General features: G+C 40.3%; 1 protein-coding gene across 1 annotated transcript in view; it reads right to left on the bottom strand.

Moving 5' to 3' along the window:
- LOC109430221 (3-hydroxy-3-methylglutaryl-coenzyme A reductase) overlaps window positions 1–23766 on the bottom strand; it is a 168583-nt gene that overhangs the window by 7539 nt on the left and 137278 nt on the right. The window contains exons 4-5 of the mRNA XM_062846341.1: window positions 17941–18028; window positions 17130–17702 (exon numbers count right to left, since the gene is read on the bottom strand). Coding sequence (XP_062702325.1) covers window positions 17130–17702; window positions 17941–18028 — 661 coding nt within the window. The remainder of the gene's footprint in view (window positions 1–17129; window positions 17703–17940; window positions 18029–23766) is intronic.

A 23766-nucleotide genomic window follows, 5' to 3' on the forward strand; every position in this document is an offset into this window, starting at 1 on the left:
AGGTCCCCCAAACCAAGGCGATTATCGCCCGCGACAGCGATTTTTCAGGCGAAGGTTCATTGAAGCCGAACCTTGCACTTTCAACAAAGAAAGCCGGAAAGATTAAACATCGAATCGCGCTAAAAATTTTACCGATTGATTATCAACAGTGAGCAGCAACATTTCAGCGCAAAACGTTGTTCAGTTTTTCCTATATATGCTTTTGAAAATGCACAATAGGGCTTCTATGTTCACTTACCTGAAAAATCGCTGTCGCCAGCGACAGTCGCGTCGGTTTGGGGGAGCCCGTAATCCATCCACAATCAATAAAATTGGAATACGAATGTTATTTTACGTGCGCGATGAAATTCATAATTAACGATATCGATTTCCATTAGTATTAGTAGTTGAATTCAATAAGAGAAAACACACGATAATCATAGTTTTTATCCGATGATATTCATAAGCGAAAACTTATGATTTTGTTAAGGTACTGGATATTAATTTTTTCCCCCTTAATCATAAGTGAAATCTATGGCTTTCAACATTAATCGTAGTGTCGCCAAATCATAAGGGGTTCTTACGTTTTTCCTAAGTTTTTTGCCTCAGTGTACGGGTTTTTCACATTCTTAGAATCTACGTCGCTTATAACACGTCTGACACCTCCCTTCCAAAGCGTGACGTACTTTATAGATGGTCAATATATGACTCAGAATTCACGGCATTTTACAATCCGTCAGTTATTCTCCCCAATTAGGTGAAATTAACACCCATCTCACATCTGCTGTTATCGTTCTGCGCGCATGCAAAGCCGTTGCTCAAAGCCCATGGAACGGGTTTACCCGTCCTGACGCACATGTCCGTGTATATTACGCAAGTTTAGTCTGCCAACTAGTCGCTTCCTGCTTGGAGCGGTCCAGCTTGGCTAAAGCTGTTGCTGTTCGTTGGATTATTTTTCAAGAACAAAGATTTCGGCAATATAGCTGCATCTCTCACCATATTCAAATGTTTTTTTTTATTTCGGATAATTTTCGGGCCCGCACGTGTTGTACGTAAAACTTTTTTGACGCATGAAAACCAGTTTCTTGGTTTATTTTGATTTTGGTTTATTTTTGATTCTCCAATTTCGCGAAAAAAGCACATTCTTCTCAATATTCTAACCGCATACGCGGTTCGAACATGACGTCAAGAAAAGCATTCCAGGAGTCAGGACAAAGAGATGTTCGGGCGCACAAAGCTGACTGACGCAAATCGACGGTGCTACCTACCAAAGGTCGAATTTTTGATTTCGCAAAAATTCCAGCATAACGCTTCCTGGTTGAAGTCACTTCAATAAGGAACTACCACCTACTTCATCGGACAACCGCCTTTGCCAGTCGATACGACGCGACGCGCTACTCACTACTGACGACGTATGTGACAACTGTTTGGAGAGCCGCTGCTAAATGGGGGCCACTATCAGCAGCCCATGCGTGACATCTGGCGCTTTTTGGCGCGGAATGTGCCACCGTTGGCTATGATAAGGCCAGAAATGCCAGAAAGTGTGGAGAAGCCAAATGCATATTAGCATTGGCATGTATGTTTAGGAAGTCTGCAGCAGTCAGCTGATCTGCACTTACCAACATTACCGTACCTAGAGGGAGCGTCAGAGGTACCACCCTCAAGGACTTAATATTAGATATACTCCCTAGCGTTCAGAAAAATTTTTTAGCCTTGAGCTTGTGTAATCCACAAGCTTTACTTTACTACAAAGGAAGAACGACACTAGATCGGACAAATGCCAATTTTCATAAAAGAATTCGTCAACGTAAAATTCAGCATATTTGAGCTACCGTGTGCAGCATAGTTATGCCATGTTCTATGGAGATTCTTATTACCATGGGACAACCATGTGCGTATCTGTCAAAAAAAAAAAAATCAAGTCAATCGGTTCAAAAATGACGGAGTTTTAGCAGCAAGTGCCCAAAATAGGTGCTCCTGCTCAAATGGTCCCAAACCCTATTACATCAATAATACACTGAAATAAATTTTAGAATCTGAACCATTCAACCATGTTCAATTTTACCATATCCAAAAATAGTAATGATAACCATGGTTTCGATGCCGGGGCCCGTGGCGTAGTTGGTCACACGTTCGCTTCATATGCGGATGGTTTGATTACCAGCCCCGGCACTTGCAATTTTTCGTCAGTTGCTTTTCCCCCGAGAGCAACTGACACTGACCCTCTTCTGAGCCTAATGGCTCAAACGAACCCGGATACCTGGATATCGGCGAACTGCTACTCATAATGGACCCACAATCGGACTGGAAAGGAACAACGGCCATCCATCATCATCCTTGTGCTCATCATTCTACTAGGTATAAAGTAGAAAAAGTGAAAGCAGCAGAAAGGCAACCAGTTCGATAAAGTAGAATAGAATCTAGGCGCTGTACAAAATGTAAGTGCAGCTGTCAATTGAAATTGCTCACGTAGTGCCCCAGTGGACAATAGAGCTGTAAATTAGGTTAAGTTATTAAGAATAAAAAATAAAACCATGGTTTCGATGATAATTACGATGTTTCTGTTCAAATTTACTATGATCTAACAGCCAACCGAATAGTAATTGGTACCATCAAAAATAGTTCCCATAAACAAATCTTTCGTGTTTGTCAGAACCATGTTTGTGTTTACCTCTTATATTTCCATGGTAAGTTTCAACATGTACCATGGTTTTTTATGCTCCACCGGCCATCTTTTCAAAAATGTGACTAAACGTAAAACGCAATTTCTGTAACCATATTTTCTTTGAGGAATTTTGCAGCTGCTGGTAAAATTGGGGCAAAGTGTTCACGGTAAGCAAATCTTTCATCGATCTCTGATTAAGCTAGTAAACTCTATTTGTTCATTTCAGAACTTGGCCACCAACCGTACCGTATCCTTCCGGCATAAAAAACTACTTTGCCAACGAACCGCAGTTTCTAAATCGATTTGCTTGTATTCTAGTGGTTTTGTTCCGGAGATAATCAGCAACAGCAGAATTTGATGGAGAACTCCGCTTTTAGCATCGGAAATGCAAATTCGAAAAGCTTTTCATCGTTTAAGATCCGCTGCCAATCATCAAAACGGAAATGAAGTATGAGCCGTAATGAAGGAGAAATTTTCTGGTATTTTTCACTCGTTACTTTTTCCAGCTAGCGCATGCTTCACCAAGAGGATTCCAGATAAACCTCCTACCATCGAACAGCAGAACATCCTATTCGAGACAGTGGACCTTCCGAAGAAAGTTCTGGATAGACTATCATTTCTCCAACTTAGTACCCGTCTGTATTAATTTCCGGACAACGTCACCCACTTCCACTAGGCATCCTCCAGAAACATCATCCGGACCGAAAAACTACGCTGGGAGCGAGTACTTTAAATAGCTCCGCTGATGGTGACCAAGAAAACACTGCCCCAACGTTCCCCGGAAAATTGTTGTTTAAGTATTTATTCTCGTGTTTATTATATTTATAATAAGTTTTATTTGGTTAAAAATTAATAAACTTGATTTTTTTTATTCATCTACAGTTTATTTTTAAACGTTAACAAAAATGAATGACACTACTGCTGAACTACGCGCATAGTTAATTGAACCATATTACGATAGTCAAACTTACCATGCCGCTTGTCACACGCATGGTAAAATGAACTATGAAAACAGACTTGAAAATACCATAAAATGTAAATAAAAAATGACATGGTAAATTGAACCCTGCACATGGTAGTTTCAAAAATAAAACATGGTCTACCAAAATCAAGTAGTAAAGTTGTTTTAATTTCACCCTCGGTTTGGTCATCGTTACTATGTCCCTTTTTTCAGTGTACACATTTATTTTCTACCCTGGCTACGATCGCACGGTATTAAAGTGAAGGTGTTTTAATTTTTGTAATTGGGTAATTCTCGCTGAAACCAGGCCGCCATTTACATAAAGTTGTTTTGTTTTCATTTTTTTCTTGCTTATTCGTTGGAAAATGGTAAGAAAAGATGAAAACCACTTTGGTTGGGTTAAATTGATGGACCCCTTGCGGGCTGACAAGGTGACAAAGATGAAGATTTTTCATCAAATTGCACCTAATTCACCGCGTCATATCTCGAAAATTCATGTTGTAACTTGTACAAAATTTCCAATTTCTATGAAGAGAAACTATACACCTTCCATTTGAAGTCGAAAATCTTGGATTTGGCAGCCATCTTGGATTTAGCTACCGTTTTGAATTTCATAATTAAATCGCATTTTTCGCTGTGTTCGCAACCACCGATTTTCAGTCTGAACTCATCATTAGAAAGCTGAGAGTCTTAGCCTTCCAAAACATTCAAAAATTAGAAATGCATTGAACGCAACAATGAGATATCCATGAAAATGTGAGCGAATCTTTCATTTTACCATACATTTTGTTACAATCACCACTCGCATGCACGCGATTCCGTCGATCCCGTTATCGTACGATCAGATGCGTGCTTGAGAATGTAGGGAAAAAACGAGAGGTTCGCTCACATTTTCATCGATATTTCATTGTTGCGGTCAATTTTGAATGTTTTGAAAAGCTTAGACTCTTAGCTTCAAAATGATAAGTTCAGATTTGAAATCAGAAATTCAAAATGGCGTCCAAATTCAAGATGGCTACCAAAACATTTTCTACTTCAAATAAAAGGTGTACATATATACTTTCTCTTCATGTAAATGTGAAGTTTTCTACATGTTACAACATGAATTTTCGAGATATGACGTAATAAATTAGGTGCAATTTGATGAAAACTTGTCATTTCTGTCACTTTGTCAGCTCCTAGGCAAGCAAAGGGTCCATCAATTTAACCCAACCAATGTGGTTTTCATCCTTTTTTATCATTTTCTAGCGAAGTAAGAAAAATTTAAAATTCCAGGCTTTATGTAGGGTGTCTTCAGTTAGCCTGGTGGTTAAGGCTATGGATCGCCAATCCGGAGACGACGGGTTCGATTCCCGTCCCGGTCGGGAAAATTTTCACGACTCCCTGGGCATAGTGTATCATTGTACTTGCTTCACAATATACAAATTAATGCAATGGCAGGCAAAGAAAGCCCTTCAATTAATAACTGTGGAAGTGCTCAAAGAACACTAAGTTGAAACGAAGCAGGTCAAGTCCCAGTAGGGACGTAGAGCCACAAAGAAGAAGAAGGCTTTATGTAAATGGCGGCCTGGTTTCAGCGAGAATTACCCAAATATATCACTTAACACTTGACCCGAGAAGTAAATACCGTCAAACGGGGTTACTTGCAACAGCGGTGTAACTTGCAACACGAAGACATACATTAAATGTGAACTATTTTTACATAATAATGAAAGCTACACACCAAAATTTTTCAAATGCTTCCAGCACGCCAAAAATCAGCAAAAGAAATTGCTGAATTTCAGCAACATTATTGCTGAATTTCAGCACAACTTTGCTGATCAACTGTCAAAATTGCTGGATGGTTCAGCAAGTTGAAAAATAATTGCTGATACTCAGTAATTTGTATTGCTGAATGCAATCAGCACGCCAAAAATCAGCAAAGTTTGCTGATTACCAGCAAAATTATTTTGCAGTGTAGTATGCTCCACCATTTCGGTTATCAAAATTATGTGTACCGAAGATCGTTTTAGTGGAAAAAAATAATTTTGTTTCTTTGTTTATTGTTTGGCTACACTGTTAAAACGATTTGCTCATTTTATGCCATAAAAACAAGTATGAAAATCGTGCTTTACCTCTCTCCTATAGTAAGTGCGATAAGTCTGATGACCTTTCTTGCAGTTAGGGTACATAATAGTAAGCTTAGCTAAACGATAAAAGTTTGATAAAGTTATCGACTAAGTAATGTAAAAAATCATTATCATATGCGACGACCACTATGGGGTAACTTGCAACAGTTGAAATTAACAAAACTTTTTATAATTTATTTTCATTTTACGATATTTCAAGTAGAAATAATTGAAATGGATAATTAATAATTACGTATCGTGCTTATTTTCAAATGTCGACTCAAATTTATCTTTATTTGTACGTAACCTTCAAACAAAGATAAGGACTTCCATATTTTGAAATTTTATCATGTTTCACCTCGATTAAAGTTTAATTTAGTTTATGGACGATCTTAAAACAATCACCAACAACCATTCTGAACCTAATAGAGTAAATTATTGCACTAGAATGCCCCAATTTAATATCTAGAAAGTTGAATGAGTATTTAAATCATGTTATTTTAGCTAAGTAGCCATACACTACTTCGAACTGAAAATTACCTAAAGATGAATAACTTAACCTTTTCAGCAAATTACATTAAGCATTGTTGACATATTGTAACTAGTACTGAGTCATGAGCTCCACATATATTTAATATTTGTGAGACGTAAAACCTGCTGTGAAACCATATATCCTCGCTTATAATAACTATCAACCCTTTAATTAAAAAAAATCATATTTCAGTTAATTAGTGTATATCTTTTCAAAGCATTTTCCACGCTTCACATCAAAAACTTATAATATAAACAAGAACTAGAATGTAAGAGCAGTTTAAAGGTAGCTAACTTAGCTTCATGTCATGTGTTGCAAGTTACCCCACAGATGGGGTAACTTGCAACAAGCATGTATTTTGCACCTCCTGATTGGGTGGCAACGTATTCTGGTAAATCAATTGCTGCATAGTATTCTACTCGTGGTAATTAGTGTACACGATGCTTTACAGTATGCTTCATATGTTTAGATTTTCAATGATATTGCTTCAAAGTCGAAAAGTGTTGCAAGTTACCCCATTTGACGGTACCTTACAAATACCATGCAAAGAACAACCTATGGTATAAGGCCTATAATTATTATTGCACGGTTGTTCTACGAAATGTTAGAGGAACATTACATTAACAACTGGAAGTGTTTGCGAAGGGTTTGGTATGGATGTGGTATTCATTGATTGACAATGAAAATAACTGAAAAACAAGTTTTGGTATTACAACATGGAGCTATCGATCAAAGGTACAATTGAATAACAAGAAATGTTATTACTTTGTTATTCAATACCTACTAGATAACAAAGACATCATTTCTAATTTCAGGTACACTGAACGGCGGCTTGCGGTGAAAATTACTATTCTGAGGGTCAATTTAAATGCACAACGCCACTAAATTTGTGCAGACTGAGTTTCGTTTTAATTCAACAGAATTATGTTTTCAATTTTACCATGGACTCGATTTTCAATTTAAAAAAGTTTCTGTTGGCAACCGGATTCGAACCAAGAACCTTGACATCACCAGGCTCGCACGCTACCACTCAGCTATCGAACCGGTTGATGTGAGAAGAAACAAAACGCACACAAGAAGCGTTGGTGGGTCGATGATCATGTTTTGCCATGGTAAATTTAAAAACATTTTATGCTTGTCATTACTGCAAGGCTCCTTTCAGTGTATGCGTTCATTATTGAAATAACAACAATTATTATTTTCGAGGTGTTGTTTACACAAAACTATGGTATTTGTTTTTATTATTTTGTTTCTTATTACAACCTATCGAGGCGCATATCGAGTTATAGTGGTATTTGGGATATGTTATCCAGTTGTTATGCTTTTCTGCTCGGGCAATGTGCCTCCATCTAATCGAAACCGACGTGACATTTTGGAAAAAAAAACTCATAATTTCTTACTAACTGAGATTTCTTACTACCTGTGAGGTCCATATTTTCAAAGTAATTGGAAATCTAACTCCTTATTAACAAGAATAACTCTACATACTTAGCTTCAAATATCGAATTCGATTAATTTTTGACGAAAATAGAACAGCTGAATACAGCAAAAATAGATTGTTTATCTTTTGCACATGTTTTTTTTCTATTCTATTATCGTCTAAAAAGTACCAAACAGGCAATTTAGGATTGAATGTGTATGGGCTGTTGTTCATAAGCCCCTAAGACCAAATTTGGCCCATCTCACCATCTCAGACCCCCCCCCCCCCTTGTAGACCTTCCTCCATACAATAATTTAAAAATTTGTATGGAGCGTAGACTTTGAGTAGAGCCACCACCCCCCCCCCCCCCCCTAATTCTACGTGTTTTTTCGACAAAGTTGAAGATCTATCAATGTTCAGCAAGATTGCTGAAGACAGTTTTTATATGTGGCGATATTATGGGTTGGAGCAAAAAATATATATCTTGCGTGCATGCAAAAGAAGAGATAATGTTATAAAACATATCATCAAATTGGAGAGGTTTTATTTGTGTACAGGCTGCAAAACGGTGAGTCGAGAAGGAGAGCGTCCAACATAGCTCTGGTCCTCACAAGTTCCTATGGGAACTGAGGGTAAGACGCCCACGTTAAGCAAGAATCCAATCTTAACAACGAAACACTTCATAATACACACTTTTTTGACACAAATATAAAACAACAATGTTTCCTTCCAAATGGAAGAAACTATCAATCATAAAACTGATTAAAGTTTTACTACTAAAAATTCAAATTAAAAAAAAAAATGATTTTCAGCATTTTAGTTTTAATACGGGGTAAAACGTGCCACTAACTAAAGCTAACGTCAGGATGCCAAATTGTGCATGGTTTATTGTCAAGTTTTATTGTTCGTGAATGGTATACAATCATTAAATAATTATGGATCACCTGTACTGCCGTTCTAAGCATATCAGTACCATGTTCGAAAATATGCAACCGAGAAAACTGCGATTATAGTTATTTATGCAACGAGTTGCAAAAAGTGGATTTTTTCAGCACGAGTCATACATTTATCCAACGAGGCTTGCCGAGTTGGGTAAATACGAAGAGTGCTGACAAAATCTAGTTTTGCAACGTGTTCCATACAAAATTTTATGCAATGATTTTTTCATAATGCAACTTATTTGAGTTGCATAATGAGTTGCATTATGAACATTATACAACTATTTTTCATTATGAAACTCAATTCAGTTGCATAATGAACCGGTACGGAAAAGTAGGTCATTATGATACTGAAATGAGTAGTATAAAATAAAACATATGATACTGAATTGCATAAAAGTCAATAACGTACTTTTCTAATTGACCAACAACTACAGCACCACAACGGCACACATAACCGTATTTCTATTAAAATGGATTATATCTGAAGTGGAATCAGTAAAATTGCCTTTCTTAACGAAAAAAAAAATCATTTTTGAATAAGTACTTCCCAGTGAGACAGTTATGCTGTGAAACACAAAGCAAATTTGAAATTTCTACGCATACTTTTCGCAGTTTTTGGCTGTATTTCTTTTAGTGAGACATATATGCTTGGAAATGCAATAATGGGACAATATGGCTTGATATTCATTTTCGAAATTTCAGAAAAAACTAAGGACTTTTACAAGTTTACACAAACAATTATACTGATAGGAAGAAAAAAGTGAAAAATGCTGAAAATCAACATGGGACAGGTATGCTTAGAGCGGTAGGACGGCAGTGTAATTATGAGTCAATACCATTTCAGGCCAAATATGTCTAAAGGTCCTATCTGCAAAAGAGAGGCTCTTTTTGGTTTCCCTCTCTTTCGTTAATATCTCAGCTGTTTATTTGTATTGCGATTGTTTCCTTGCATTGAACGATGGTCAAAACAATCGTCTTTTGATTTCTACTGCAAAAATAGTTGAAAAGTGTACCATTACATTGCAATAATTGAAAGAGAAAGTGAACCAAGAGAGCCTCTCAAATGCAGATAGGACCTATTGAAATGTTTGACCTGATTTAAATGGCATAGTGAGCTTTTCTATCAATAACTACTTAACTGTCCCGGCAAACTTTATCTTGCCAAGTTGTGGTGGATTGACAATTGTTAAGGCAACATGGAACTCTAGATTTGTTTTATTTCGATCGTGTTAATAAATCAATACTTTTTAAATTTTCTTATTTTTATATTCATTTTCGTTTTTTTTTTTACTTATTAACACAGCCACCATTAATACGAATCAAGCCATGCAAGAGTCATCCTGATCGGTTCAGCCATTCTTGAGTGTTGTTGCCTCAAAGGGACTTCAAACTCATTTGCCAAAATTTGGATGTAAATGACTATTTTAATGTTATTGTGCCTGCAGAAAAAAATTGGAAGCGACGTGTCGCTGGACTGAACACAAATCACCAGCGAAGTTCATGATACATTCATCCAGTGTAGTCTTGATTCACGAAGTGACAAAACTTCTCAAAAATATTGAAACACATAAATGAATATTTTGCGAAAAGATGATACTCAACTATCACAGATCCATTATTTAAGGTGACAAATGACGAAATTGCATTATAGAATAACTAAAATTGCGATATTTTATTAAAAGTTTGAAGTATCTTCGCAATGGACCAAGACAACTTTACCAGCTAACACACCGTGATTGTTATTTACTTCTACGGCGAATTTCCCAGCCACGACGGCCCTACCCGATGCGTATTGTATTTGACCATGGCAAAGATCAGTTGGAAGGAGCTAATCATGATTTTTCCTTTAATCACATTCCTGATGGACTCTTTGCCCCACCAAGGCTTTTGCAGGTCAATTCCGGATGACTTTGCACGAAATTAAACAGATTTTTGCGCAATCGAGACGTCGACGGTGTCGATCGGAGGAACATGACTGTTGGGATGTCCGTTTGTCCGCCTCCGATGCCACAGCGGATTGCTCCTTGAATATATCGAACTGAATACGTCGTGTTGGTGGCTTTGTTAAATTCAAATGTAATTAAGATGCCTAAAAGGAATGTGAACCAACTTATCGAAAAAAAAATCGTTTCAGATTGAAATGGGAGAACGGTAGCCAGCTCCAACTGGAGGTAAACAATGATGGTTGGTGGCAAAACGTCAGGACTACAATGACAGTTCAATTGACGTCGCTGGAAATTGTCGCGTCGCTGGACTGTCCAGCGAATTGCAGGTTAGTGCTGCAGCGACAATATTAACTAGGGATGGGCATTTTACCCCACAGATGCCTCAGAACACATAGCCTGACCAACATCTATGCGCCAACGAACGATAGATGTGAGATCCTACAGAGGCTCGAACATTGACTCGGATCATTATCTTGTAGCCGCAAAAATCCTGGCGCGATTATCCAGCTTCACGAGATCAAGAAACAACAGAAGGATGCGTTTCAATATCCAACACTTGTCAGCCGAAGGTGTTGCTGAACAGTACCATCAAAAGCTGGACTAGAGGAGAGATCGACGGATCTGGAGATGCCAACAGTTTATGGGGGTTTATCCACGAAGCAGTGACAACAACAGCGCTAGAGGTGATAGGTACCGCTCAGCGACGCCAACGTAATGGTTGGTTTGGAGATGTACCAGCCTCTGGCTGAAAATCTCCCTAATAAAGCTAATAATAATGGTTGGTTTGACGAGAATTGCCAAAGAATGACGAACGAAAAGAATGCCGCCAGAAGCCGAATGCTAGAAGCCGGTACCCGGCTCAACAGGAAGAGGTACAGGGAGGCAAGAGCAGGAGAGAAACAAATTCACGAATTCACCGCAATAAAAATAACCGGCGGCACGAAAGGTGTGTGATTGCTGAAGCGCAGGAAAGTATGGACAGGAACGATATGCGGAGGTTTTATGCAACTGTCAATGGTGCGCGGCACAAGACTGTGCCAGTGCCCGCCATGTGAAATGACCGGTAAGATTCAGGCTTGGGATTGATCACCGTTAGTGGTCATATTCAAATAACAAATGACAGTTTTCCGTCTTCAGTATCGTGTAATCGTAATAGGCTCATGAAACAATAAATGTGGTCCTCGAGAGCTTGTTGTGTAGTGACCATGCATTGGACGACGACACTCGGTTACCATAGAAAAAGTGATCGATGTAAAAATGACCTTCACTAATCAGTGGATGGTCGTGAAGGTCGCCGCAGTATGCACTGTGCAGCTGTACCTACTGGATTGTTTGCAGCTGATTTTTTTTTCATTGGACAGGTGAGCTGCGTTTCAATTGAGGGCTTAGCGAGACTAACTCACCTTAAACGGAGCCAATCGTTATTTGGGCCCGTCCATAAGCTTCGTAGACTCTCAGGGAATGGGGTTTCTGGTCAAAGTCTACGGCCCATAAAAGCTTCGTTTATGTTTAGGCAAAACCTACGGGAATGATGGGGTCTGAGATGACCAAAAATGAGTCTGCGTGGTTTATGTACAGCGCGTATGTATTTTGGTTTTTATTTCCTTCAAATAACTACACGGCTTGTAGTTAGTTTCAAGTACCAATCTTCACCGGTGGTTGGTTTTTTATCGTTCAGTTGTCTAGGGGATAATATTCTACCTAAGCTTTACCTCCATAAAATTACTAAAACCATCACATAATGGAGGATGAGGAAGAAAAGCACTAAGATTACTAAGATTTGTTGAATGGTAGCAGTGAAGGAGCACCCGGGACCAGGATTATCATAATGGATGATGGTCAACCAGTGCAATGGAATCACCAACACTGGAAGGCCCTCAAGGATCTAGTTAAAAAAACAGCAAGGCTGCTGGGAAGGATGTTATCTCGGTAGAACTTCTTAAAAACGGAAGCGAGCAGCCACATCAATCAATCTACCAGATTAATGTAAAGATTTAGGAGGATGGAGAATTGCCTACCAACTGGTTGGATGGCCTCATATGTCAAATCTACAAGAAAGGGCACAGACTAGGTTGTGCCAATTACAGAGGGATTACCGATTTAAATTCGGCATATAAGATACTGTCACGTGTCCTGTTCAAAAGACTGTGACCTCTTGATGAGTCCTTCGTCGGCGAATATCAGGCTGGTTTTCGTGAGGGCCGATCAACGACGAATCAAATGTTCAACCTGCGGATGATCCTAGATAAATTTCGGGGATATAACCTGCATACTCGCCATATGTTCATTGATTTTAAAGCAGTGTACGATTCTGTGAGCTTTGTGAGCTGTTAATGTCAGAACATGGATTTCCGGCGAAACTAATTAGGATGATACGCGTAACGCTGGATGGATTAAAATCAAGTATTCGGATTGCAGACGAAGTCTCCACCTCGTTTATGAGCTTGGATGGATTGTAGCAGGGTGATGCTCGTTTAAATTTGCTATTCAAAGTTGCTCTCGGAGAAGCGATTAGGAAGTCTGACGTGCAGAGGAATGCAGCTATCATCACAATAGCGAAACCTGGTAGAGATCACTCAAGAATCATACAAGTCATTTCTGTTAGTGTATTTTTTCCTTGACCGAAATGCGAGGCTTCTTTTGGGATATTTTTACTATTTTTCAACTTCGAGGCATCATAAACACCATTTCATATAAGAGTGGAGTGGATCTGATGGGATGTTTAGAGCACATGCCACGCAAAGCACCTGGGATCGAATTCCACTCCAGATATACACACAAAATGTGGGTTCTACCTTAAGAAAGGAAGTGAAGCCTCCTCTCCTCTCCTCTTCTTGGCGTAACGTCCTCACTGGGACAAAGCCTGCTTCTCAGCTTAGTGTTCTATGAGCACTTCCACAGTTGGTCGGCGTTAAGTCAAACAAGACCATCTGCTTTTCAACGGTTTCGGGAAAACGTCCTGCAAGAGCTTGGAATGTCAAATATATCGCATTTTTGTTTGAAATATTATAGGTCCTTCATGTAACGAAACATCTGCATGAAAATAATGACTAAAAGTTTAGAGTTTTCGAATTCATTCGCTTATCTTTATCTATCCAAAAAATCGCATAGTCCACTCTGACCGAACGCCGACCAGTTATTAACTGAGAGCTTCCTCTGCCAATGACCATTTTGCATGTGTATATCGTGTGGCAGGCACGAAAATACTCTATGCCCAAGGAAGTCAAGGAAATTTCCTTTACGAAAAGATCCTGGACCGACCGGGAATCGAACCCGTCACCCTCAGCTTGGTCATGCTGAATACCCGTGCGTTTACCGCCTCGGCTATATGGGCCCTCCAAGGAAGTGAAGCCATAGGTCCCGAAAAGAACTAGTCTCGCGTTAACGGATTTTGGATAACTTGCCAGCAAATAAATATTGAAATCTATTTGTGCTTTAATTGTTATTTTTATCTCGATTGAACATTGCAGAAACATTTAAAAAGAATATCAAAGACACAGGGTGCGACAGGAAATAATGCGAAAGTATTTTACATTTCAAATCTTAATTTAATCCATTTAACGTTAATCAATGCAATTCAGACGTCCCATCTATCTGGCTTATTTATTTATTTATTTATTTATTTATTTATTACCAAGTGCATTTAACCCTCTAATACCCAACCCCGCCTTTAGACGGGGTATAGTTTGAGCATTTTTGTAATTTTTGTTTCGTGGAAAATCAAAATTTTTATATTTTTGGCTGAAATTTAAGACTGTTTTGTATATCTCAAAATGGTTTTTGGTGTATTTTGAAGCGTATTTACATTTTTTTTTAATCTTTGAAAAATTGATGTTTTGGTCACCTTTCAGAAGTCATTGTTTATTTTATATTGAATCGCTGCAATTAACATGTTTTAAGTTTTTCCCAAATCATTCTATCCTAGTTTAATAGTTGAAGGGAATCGAATACACTCTAAAACTATTTTCCTTAAAATTACACGGAGAATAAAATTTTCTATGAAATAAAATAAAAATAAAAATGTTTCAACAATAATCATAAAATCTCAAAATGTTTTTATCTCAAAAAATCCGTACCCCAAATAGGCTTCCAGGAAAAATATAAAAGTGTGGGGATGTTTAAAAATAAAAATTAGAAAAATCAAAAACTGAAATTCACGAAATCGAGAATTAAAAAGGATCATCTTCCAAAACATGTTTAAATCGATTTTAGATGACGAAAAATGATATTTAGATCAAAAACAAAAATTTGGGTATTAGAGGGTTATTCAACGCATAACGAAAGACGGCTCCTTGAAAAGAGCACCATATTTACGGAAGCGAAGCGTTGGGCTGTACCAAACTAGCTGTTTCAATCTTTACCAGACTCAAAAAGCCACATCAGTTCATTTTAATTATTATGCCTTTATTAACGTGGCTTTTTGCCTCAGACGAGTTTACCACGGAGTACTCTTCGTACCTCACTATGAGTAGAATGATTGTCCAAACTGTATCGTTTTCTTGCTAATGATAATATTGGACATTTTTGGACCAAATCTATTACGAGCTCTTGAGGTTTATGGGTATTTATGAGTAAAATAATATTTGGTTAATTCTTTACAAGATTTTCAATCATTTCTTTATTAGAGCTTTCTTACATAACTGGCATGATTTTTGGCAAGATTTAGATTAGGATTTCTGGAGAACTTGCAAACAAATGTGATCTGAAATTTAAAAGGATAATCTCCCAAATTTCCCAAATGGAGGAAAACGTGCCTCTGGAGCCGACCTACTGAAGTAATATCCTATCAGTAGGTTGGCTCCAGAGGCACGTTCTCCTCCATTTGGGGAATTTGTGCCCAATATCCTAGGATAGTCCCAAACTTTCAGGTTCGCTACCCAGGGATGGCAGAAAATCACTTCAAGCGATAAATGATACAGGATACGAATAATCCAAGATAGCCTTGTTCTTGCAGTAGCATGATACCGACGCCTCACACCGTGCTCGTATCACAGAACAATCAAAGCATCTGAGGCACGCTTTATCGCGTGATGACCCGTTATCGGATCATGTTACAAGTCATGATAAATTTTATTCATCACATTGTTTGCCACTTATGCACCCGCAAGCGTTTTTCATGATTCGAAATAATACACTCATAAGCATATCTGGACGTTAAATCCCCAAGAATGCTCAAAAAGTGAATGAAATCACTAATTTATCATTTCGACTTCATGATAACGATCGCATCGCGCCTTTACATGCCGAGCGAACCATTCTTCTCGGACCGAAGTTTGTTATGATGCTTGACGACAAAATGTTATCATTGTTGCTATGATCGCGCGATGCCGTTCGACCGCGACACATTCGAAATCTGTTCATGATCACTAGATTTCCATCCTTGTCGCTACCTTCTTTTGCCAGCAGACGTACTCTCCGCGACCCACCATATTGTTGTCAGTTACAGTAAAAAATTCTACTGCCCCTCGCGACCCTTTGGATGAAAACCGGCGACACCCCTGCGGGGTCGCGACCCACAGTTTGGGAAACCCTTTTCCTAGGTTAATTGCTTCGGCACTCCAGGTGCCAATCTCCAATGAACCTAAAGAGCGCATGAAGGAATCCCGAAAAAATAAACTTGAATAAACTCCTAGGGGGGGGGGGGGGTCTCCAGTTAGCCTAGTGATTAAGGCTATGGATCGCCAATCCGGAGACGGCGGGTTCGATTCCCGTTCCAGTAGGGAAAATTTTCTCGACCCCCTGGGCAGAGTGTATCATTGATCTTGCCTCATAATATACAAATTCATGCAATAACAGGCAAAGAAAGCCCTTCAATTAATAACTGTGGAAGTGCTCAAAGAACACTAAGTTGAAGCGAGGCAGGCCAAATCCCAGTTGGGACGTAGATGCATAAGGAAGAAGAAGAAACTCCTACGGGATATTCGTGAAACCACCCTGGATGGGTGGTTCCTGAAGAAACTTCTACAGTAATTTCCATAGGAGCGTCTTCTGTTTATGTGCGGAAACATTCTTGATGAGAAGATATTGAAAAAAATCAACGTTTGTAAATTGCATTAGAAAAAAAAAATGAACTGCGAACTTAAAAATAAATTGTAATGAGAGCCTGAACAAATAACCTTACCATTAGAAACTTTTTTTTTGTATTTTCAAGTGAATTAAATGCATCTTTTTTCGTAAATATTTGATCCATCATGACTAGGGGTTGCACGCTTTAACCAAGTATCAAATGTCAAGTTAATTCATAATATATGACCTTTGCAAAGCATAAGGTAAATGTTAGCCTTATATTGCTATAAACGTACACTGACTGGTTAAGGGTTGTTCCACATGTTTAACGTCAATGTCTATTCGTAACTAGTCTTCAGACTGGTTTGCCAGCCATCAATCTAATTGGTAATTTACTTACCAACTACAAACAAACGATTTTACACTGCATTTTGAAGCGCAATGTATGTTTCTGTTCAACAGTACACCGTTATATGCACTTGAACCTGCACAGCACGCGCATTCTCCCCCCAAAAACAGCGTAACGAAAACCATAAAGCCAAGTCAATGAAAACAAAAACAAAACACCTACCTCATAATAAACTCGGAGATCTCGTTCGGTTCGGTTTTGTTCATGGCAGCCAAATGTTCGTGCGAGTGCGACGCAATTATGTGCTCGGCCGCATCGGAGTCTTTCTCTGAAATGGCAAGCCGACTGAGCACGTGTACGATCATCAGCCCACTGGACATGATCAGCTTAACGCGTTGCACCACCGGATTGGGTTTCTGGTCCTCTTCGGTCAGCACCCGGGCCAGTAGATTTTCCTTCTTGTTCTTCTGTATCAGGTTGCCGGCATTTCGCGATAGATCCAAAATCAACGACAGACACGCAGGGTAGAAGGTCATGAAGACGATGTAGTTGACGATCGCCGATAAGACGGCAAAGCCACTGAGCAGTTCAAGCCTCTGGACACCCGACAGCGTTCCCACGCCAATGACTAGCGTTTCCACAAGAGTGTCGAGCGAGATGGCGGGACCTAAGATTTCCATTCCACGGGCAATGTTCATTGTAACCTCAGACTGGCTGGAACCGCACAGGGCCAGCTGGGCAAGAATGGCAGCCTTGGATAGATCGATCAGTAGCAGGAAGAAGAACAGCGCATCTCTGCAAACGATGCAAAAAAAAAAAAAAACAAACGATATATTAGGAACGCCAGTTGACCCGGAAATGCCCGGAGTTTCAATTATTTCATTACGGTGCACTGTATTTAATGGGGCAATCGCTTTACCAATTACGGCGGAAGGCCATCCCGCTCCTTCCGGCAACATGAAATAGCCGAAAAAATGGTCACAAAAAATACCGCCACCTGATCGATGACGGCGGATAATTTAGCTGTACTCACTTGAGATCGGAGACTTCGCTGCCGAGGAAGTTGATCACCGTCGACGTGAAGATGAAGCTGGAGAACACCGTAAAAAGACCGGCAATACCTGCGAACGGAACGGAAAGAAACACAAAAAGAAATATGAAAACATCTAACTGAATGAATTGATCGGTCGGTGACGGACGGCCGGCCCGCCGGTGGCGGCGAGGATCATGATCATGACTGAGCAACGGTCACCTAATTGAGCTGTAGGTATAATGTTGAGTAAATGACAGCTGGCCGTAGAAAGTGAAAACAGCAAAAAAAAACTTCAAACGGCGTGTGAAACGTGATGAGATTATCGGGGATTAGTGGGGGATTTGCAGAGCCGGTTGTGTGGTACAAATAAGATTTTTAAACTTGGAATTTTATACAGTTGATCGTAAATACATGTTCAATTTCTCGTATTGAAGGACTACACTACACAGCGAAACAAAAATGAACTTTTAGTTACACTAAATCCTTAATATGTACCTAAATTGATATAATCTATAATCTAAAATTTGTTAAGTAACGTTATCCAAATGGAATTCAATTGTTTTAGAAGCAATTAAAGAACGTACCTAGGGCAAGGTTTGGGCTTGCTTACGGGAGAGGAGCGGCAGGTGGGGTGAAATGAATAGATGATTCAGGAGAGTTCACGTTGGATGGTGGGAGAGCATGAACTGTCTAAGGGTATTGAAGAACCTCCGTGAGAATAGGACATCGGATCTGCAATCGTACTTAGGCTCAGGTATCCCTCTGAAAGGTCTTGAAATGCTTCTAAAACTTTCTAATGCTCTCTTGAAAGCACCCTGAACCCATTGAAACTCTCCCAAGCACACTGTTACTACCGTCTACCCCCGTTGGTTTGAACGACACCTCATGCAAACCAACGGGGATCATGTTTTAATTTGAACTTCTAGTAACCCCTTTTTTTTTCCTTCTAAACCATAGGGGGATAATCTGCTCAACAGACACCCTAACAGAAGGTTAGGGTAGTGTAGGTCTGACAGGCCGTCTTCTACAACAAAAGTAAAATCCAGGACTACTCTCTCCTCGTACCCACTAAACCATTCCTATGGTCGCCAAACCCTACGTCTCTTCGGAACCACCAAGAAGGTATTGCTTCAGAGAGGGGCTAGTGCACATCGCACCCACAAGGTTAGCTGCGTAGCCTGCAGCAACGAACATCGATGACTCGCTTTGGAGAGTCCATCACGGTAGCATGCTGGCGCTTAGCCAGTTTCCCGAGTGGTCCTCGCCACTCCCTTTGTCCTCGGAAGGCGGGCAGAGTCAACCCCGCCCGCGCCCTACTGCTGAGCGGACATCAAGAACTGATGCCCACATGCAACCCGATCTGACCTGCCCGCAAAGGAAGGGTATCACTACCCTTCAGACCCTATCAGATGCATCCGTAGGTTGCTGACGGCAGGGTCTCCACCTGCCCCGACCCTTGCCGGGGACCCCTTTCCAACCGCGGGCTTGGATCCAACCCAGTAGACCGACGCCACGACAGCACCGCTACCGGGACTTCCTCTCCCCGGGCTCTTAATCGCTGTAAGGGTCGATCTCGACCGCAGGGCACCGGTATGACCTACGAAGCCGACTCCGAACCCCTGGACCACCTCTTGTACTGCATCTGGACTAGCCATTCTCCGAGTCCACGCGCCACCTCCTCTGTAGCTCCCAGACGATGTGGGTAATAGCCGTTGAAACGGCGTTCCAGCCAAACTCATCCCTACACATCCTCTGGACCAAGTTGTCCGGAGTTGTGTCCTCTCCGCATGTGGCAAGCATGCGGTCACGCATTGTGCGAAAACGCGGGCACACGAACAAAACGTGTTCCGCCGTTTCCTCTAAACCATTGCACACTGGGCATTCGGGAGAATCCGCATGCCCGAAACGGTGTAGATACTGTCGGAAGCAACCATGACCTGTCAGGACCTGTGTCAGGTGGAATGTAAGTTCCCCATGGCGCCTATTAATCCAACTATCTACCCTCGGTATCAACCTATGAGTCCACCTTCCTTTGGTGGAACTGTCCCACGCGCGCTGCCATTTGACCATAGAGGCCATCCTGGCAGTCCTGCGTATGCCTCTTGTGCCGCGCATTTCGAAGCACTCCATGTCCTCACTGATAAGAATGCTGATAGGCACCATACCAGTAATGACGCAGAGAGCGTCGTGTGACACGGTACGGTACGCGCTCGCAACCTTCAGGCACATAAGCCTGTAAGTACTTTCCAGCTTCCGTCGGTAGCATTTAGTACTTAGCGCGGTGCCCCACGCCGGGCCGCCATACCTAAGTATGGACGTAGCAACACTAGCCAGAAGCTTGCGCTTACTGGCGTACACCGCAGAGCTATTGGACATCATCCGGGACAGTGCCGCAATAGCTGTGGAGGCTCTTTTACAGGCATAATCGACGTGGCTACCGAAGGTAAGCTTATCGTCGATCATCACGCCCAAGTGTTTGACGGAGCGCTTTGACAGGATAGTACACTCTCCTACACTGATCTCCGTCTGCTGCTCCGACTTCAGGTTGTTAACAACCGTCACCTCTGTCTTGTGGTGAGCCAGCTCCAGTTTCCTGGACCGCATCCACGCCTCCACAACCTTGATCGAGTGGTTGGTAGTCAACTTTACTTCCTCGATCGTTTCACCATAGACTTCGAGCGTAATGTCGTCGGCAAATCCGACAATCACCACTCCCACTGGATACTCTAACCTCAACACCTCGTCGTACATGACATTCCATAACACCGGACCCAGGATGGAACCTTGCGGGACTCCTGAGGTTATGTGAAAGCACTTCCGACCCACCTCCGTGTCGTAGACACTAGTACACGATTCTGAAAGTAACTTCCGAGAATCTTGTACAGGTACTCCGGTATCCCCAGACGCAAGAGCGCATCGGCAATAGCAGACCAGCTGGCGCTATTAAACGCATTCCTTACATCCAGAGTCACTACCGCGCAAAAAGCGAATTCCCCTCCTCTTAGGCTCGAGTGCTTTCTCGACGGTTTTTGTAACCGACAAGATAGCGTCTACGGTGGACCTCCCCTTCCGAAAGCCGTACTGGTTACTCGAAAGACCATTTTCGCCCTCAGTGAACCTTAACATTCTATTGAGGATGATCTTTTCGAGCACCTTCCCCACCGTGTCTATCAAGCATATTGGCTGGTCTATATGCCGACGGGTCTCCGGGTGGTTTCCCCGCCTTTGGCAATAGTACCAGGCTCTGCCTCTTCCAAGCTTCTGGGAAAACCCTGTGGGCATCGAAAAACACACTGATGGTAACCTTTTTTGCTGTTTTGTTTTGATTCTGCGTTCCGTTTCACCTCGTTCCATGAGCAGAATGTCGTTTGAACCATTTTTAGTTTGAACAATGTGCAGATTAGAGGGGATCAAATTAAAAAGTGCTCAGATTAGATGAGGTCAAACCAACGGGGGTAGACGGTACCTGAAACGCATTAAAACGTATCTATACTTCTCTGAAATCCCTCTGAAGCCCTTGAAAAATTCCTGCAACCCCTGAAAACGCTTTGGTTTGCCTTTGGTTTAGCAGAGTAAAAAATGTGCGAGAGACGAACCAGCCAAGGGCTGAAAGTCTTTATAATAAAGCTAAATCAATCAATCAATAAAAAATGTACTATTCGACCGAGTATACCGAAGAGACCGAATAATTATTAAGTAAATTTCAAGTTTCTTTATTTTGTTAATCCAACGTAGACTAGTACATAGACATAAACATATACATAAATTTTGTTTTCTATTTCTAATTAATGCATTTTAGTATTTTTTTTATAGGGGTCTAAAAAGTAGTTCGTTCATTTCTGTTGTTATTGAAATATTGTTTCAGATTATGCCGAGACATTGTAAAGTCAATCATTTCGCAATGTTCATTATAGATTGACATCATTTGATTAATTGGTCCAAATTTAGCGTAATCCATCCGATTTTAACAAGTTTCAAAAGGTGTTCGACTACGAAGATGCCGTGTAGGCGCATAAAAAAATTGAATTTAGATAAAATTCCAGATGAGTTAATTCGTTGCGAAATAATATCATTTACAAATGAGATCATGGCGATCTCACGACGCTCTTTTAATGTCTGAATGTTTATAAGCATGCAGCGTGCTTCATATGATGGAAGAGGAAATACTGTCCAGCCTAGTTTCCGAAGAGCATATAATAGAAATTGTTTTTGTACTGATTCTATCCTGTCGATATGCGTTTTTCTGAAAGGGGACCAGACAACGCTTGACCTCACATAAGAAATGTACAGAGTTTTTATTGTATATGCACAGAAAGAAAATATGAATATTAACCCCAGCATAAGACAACATTTCGTTGAAAAAAGTATCGCGTAAACGCTATTTCACCACCAATTTATGCCAGAAATAATGCACATGCGAAGAATGCTTATTATCGTTCAATGTTAAGTGACAGTTATTACAATTCAACTCTTCTTATCGCAATTTTACACGACTTTCGCTTACAGCGTCTGTCCGCTGTCGACGCTGATGACAGCAGTTCAGTTTGCCGTAGCCGCCATATTGTAAGCTCCTGTGCCGCGGTGGTAATTGTTAATCAACTTTGCGAAATCAATCGAATCAGTGCTTTAGTGAAATTATCAGTGAGAAAGGTAAATGTTCCGGAAGGTGTGATTAAGTGACAACATCTAGCTGTGGATACTGGATAGAAGCAAGAGGAAGAGATCTCCAGCACCTATTTATTGTGAATCTGACTCCATAGGTCGTGGACAGTGTGGATGAAAAGTAAAATGTGTTGAGCAGTGGTCGGCAGCGATTGAGTGAATAAAGATATTTCAAAACTTCCCCAAAATACTGAATTGTTTTGAGTCAATTGTATGAAATTCCTACTTCTGAAACTCCATTCTTCTGCAGTATTACATATGATTCGCTCGTGTTGTCCACCTTGTATCTCTTTGAGCGTTCGATAACTGGATGCACATTCTAATTGGAAATCGAGCTGCTTGCACTTGCGCGATAAATGAAATTTACACGAACCGGCAAACTGATCTTGTAAAAATTAAAGCGCGTGTAAATTTAAGCGACATTAAGCATTCCCGTTATGTGCATGATTTGTAGCGGAAAGTTACAAGAATCTTTTTATCTGTGTGGGTCTTCAAAATTGTAGCTGAAGCGTATGATCGTATTGTAATGGTCTGTGAAAGTTAGTTTAGAATACAAAATAACTCCTAAATCCCTAACTCTTTCACATGTTTTTACTTCTTGGTTTCCTAGAATAATTGCGCTAGTAGGTGTGCTTAGTTTTCTGCTAAAAGTTATTAAATTACACTTTTTTAACATTCAGCTGCAATAAGCTTTTTGAGCACCATTTGTAAAAAAATATGAATTTCCTTCTGAAATATACTTATATCTTGGTTATTCCTGACTTTCAAAAAGAGCTTCATGTGATCAGCATAAATAAGTAATTTGACTTTTTCAAGAATGAAGGAAATGTCATTTACGTACAGTATGAATATAAGGGGACCTAGATGGGAACCTTGAGGAATTCCAGATGTGACTTGAATTGGATTAGATTGTTTTCCATTGAATTTTATTATTTGTTCTCGGTTCGTGAGATACGACTCAAGCCATTTTAGAAGCCCGAGTTCTATTCAATTTTTCTGCAATTTGAATATCAATCCTATCGAAAGCTTTATTAAAGTCGGTGTATACAGCTTCTACGTGGTTGCCATTATTCATGGCATTCAACGTGTAGTTAATGAATTCTATAAGGTTTGTAGCAGTAGAACGTCCCTTAAAGAATCCATGCTGCTTATCTGTAATTCTGT

This window comes from Aedes albopictus, chromosome 1, assembly GCF_035046485.1.
Source record: "Aedes albopictus strain Foshan chromosome 1, AalbF5, whole genome shotgun sequence".
In the NCBI taxonomy this organism is placed as follows: Eukaryota; Metazoa; Arthropoda; class Insecta; order Diptera; family Culicidae; genus Aedes; species Aedes albopictus.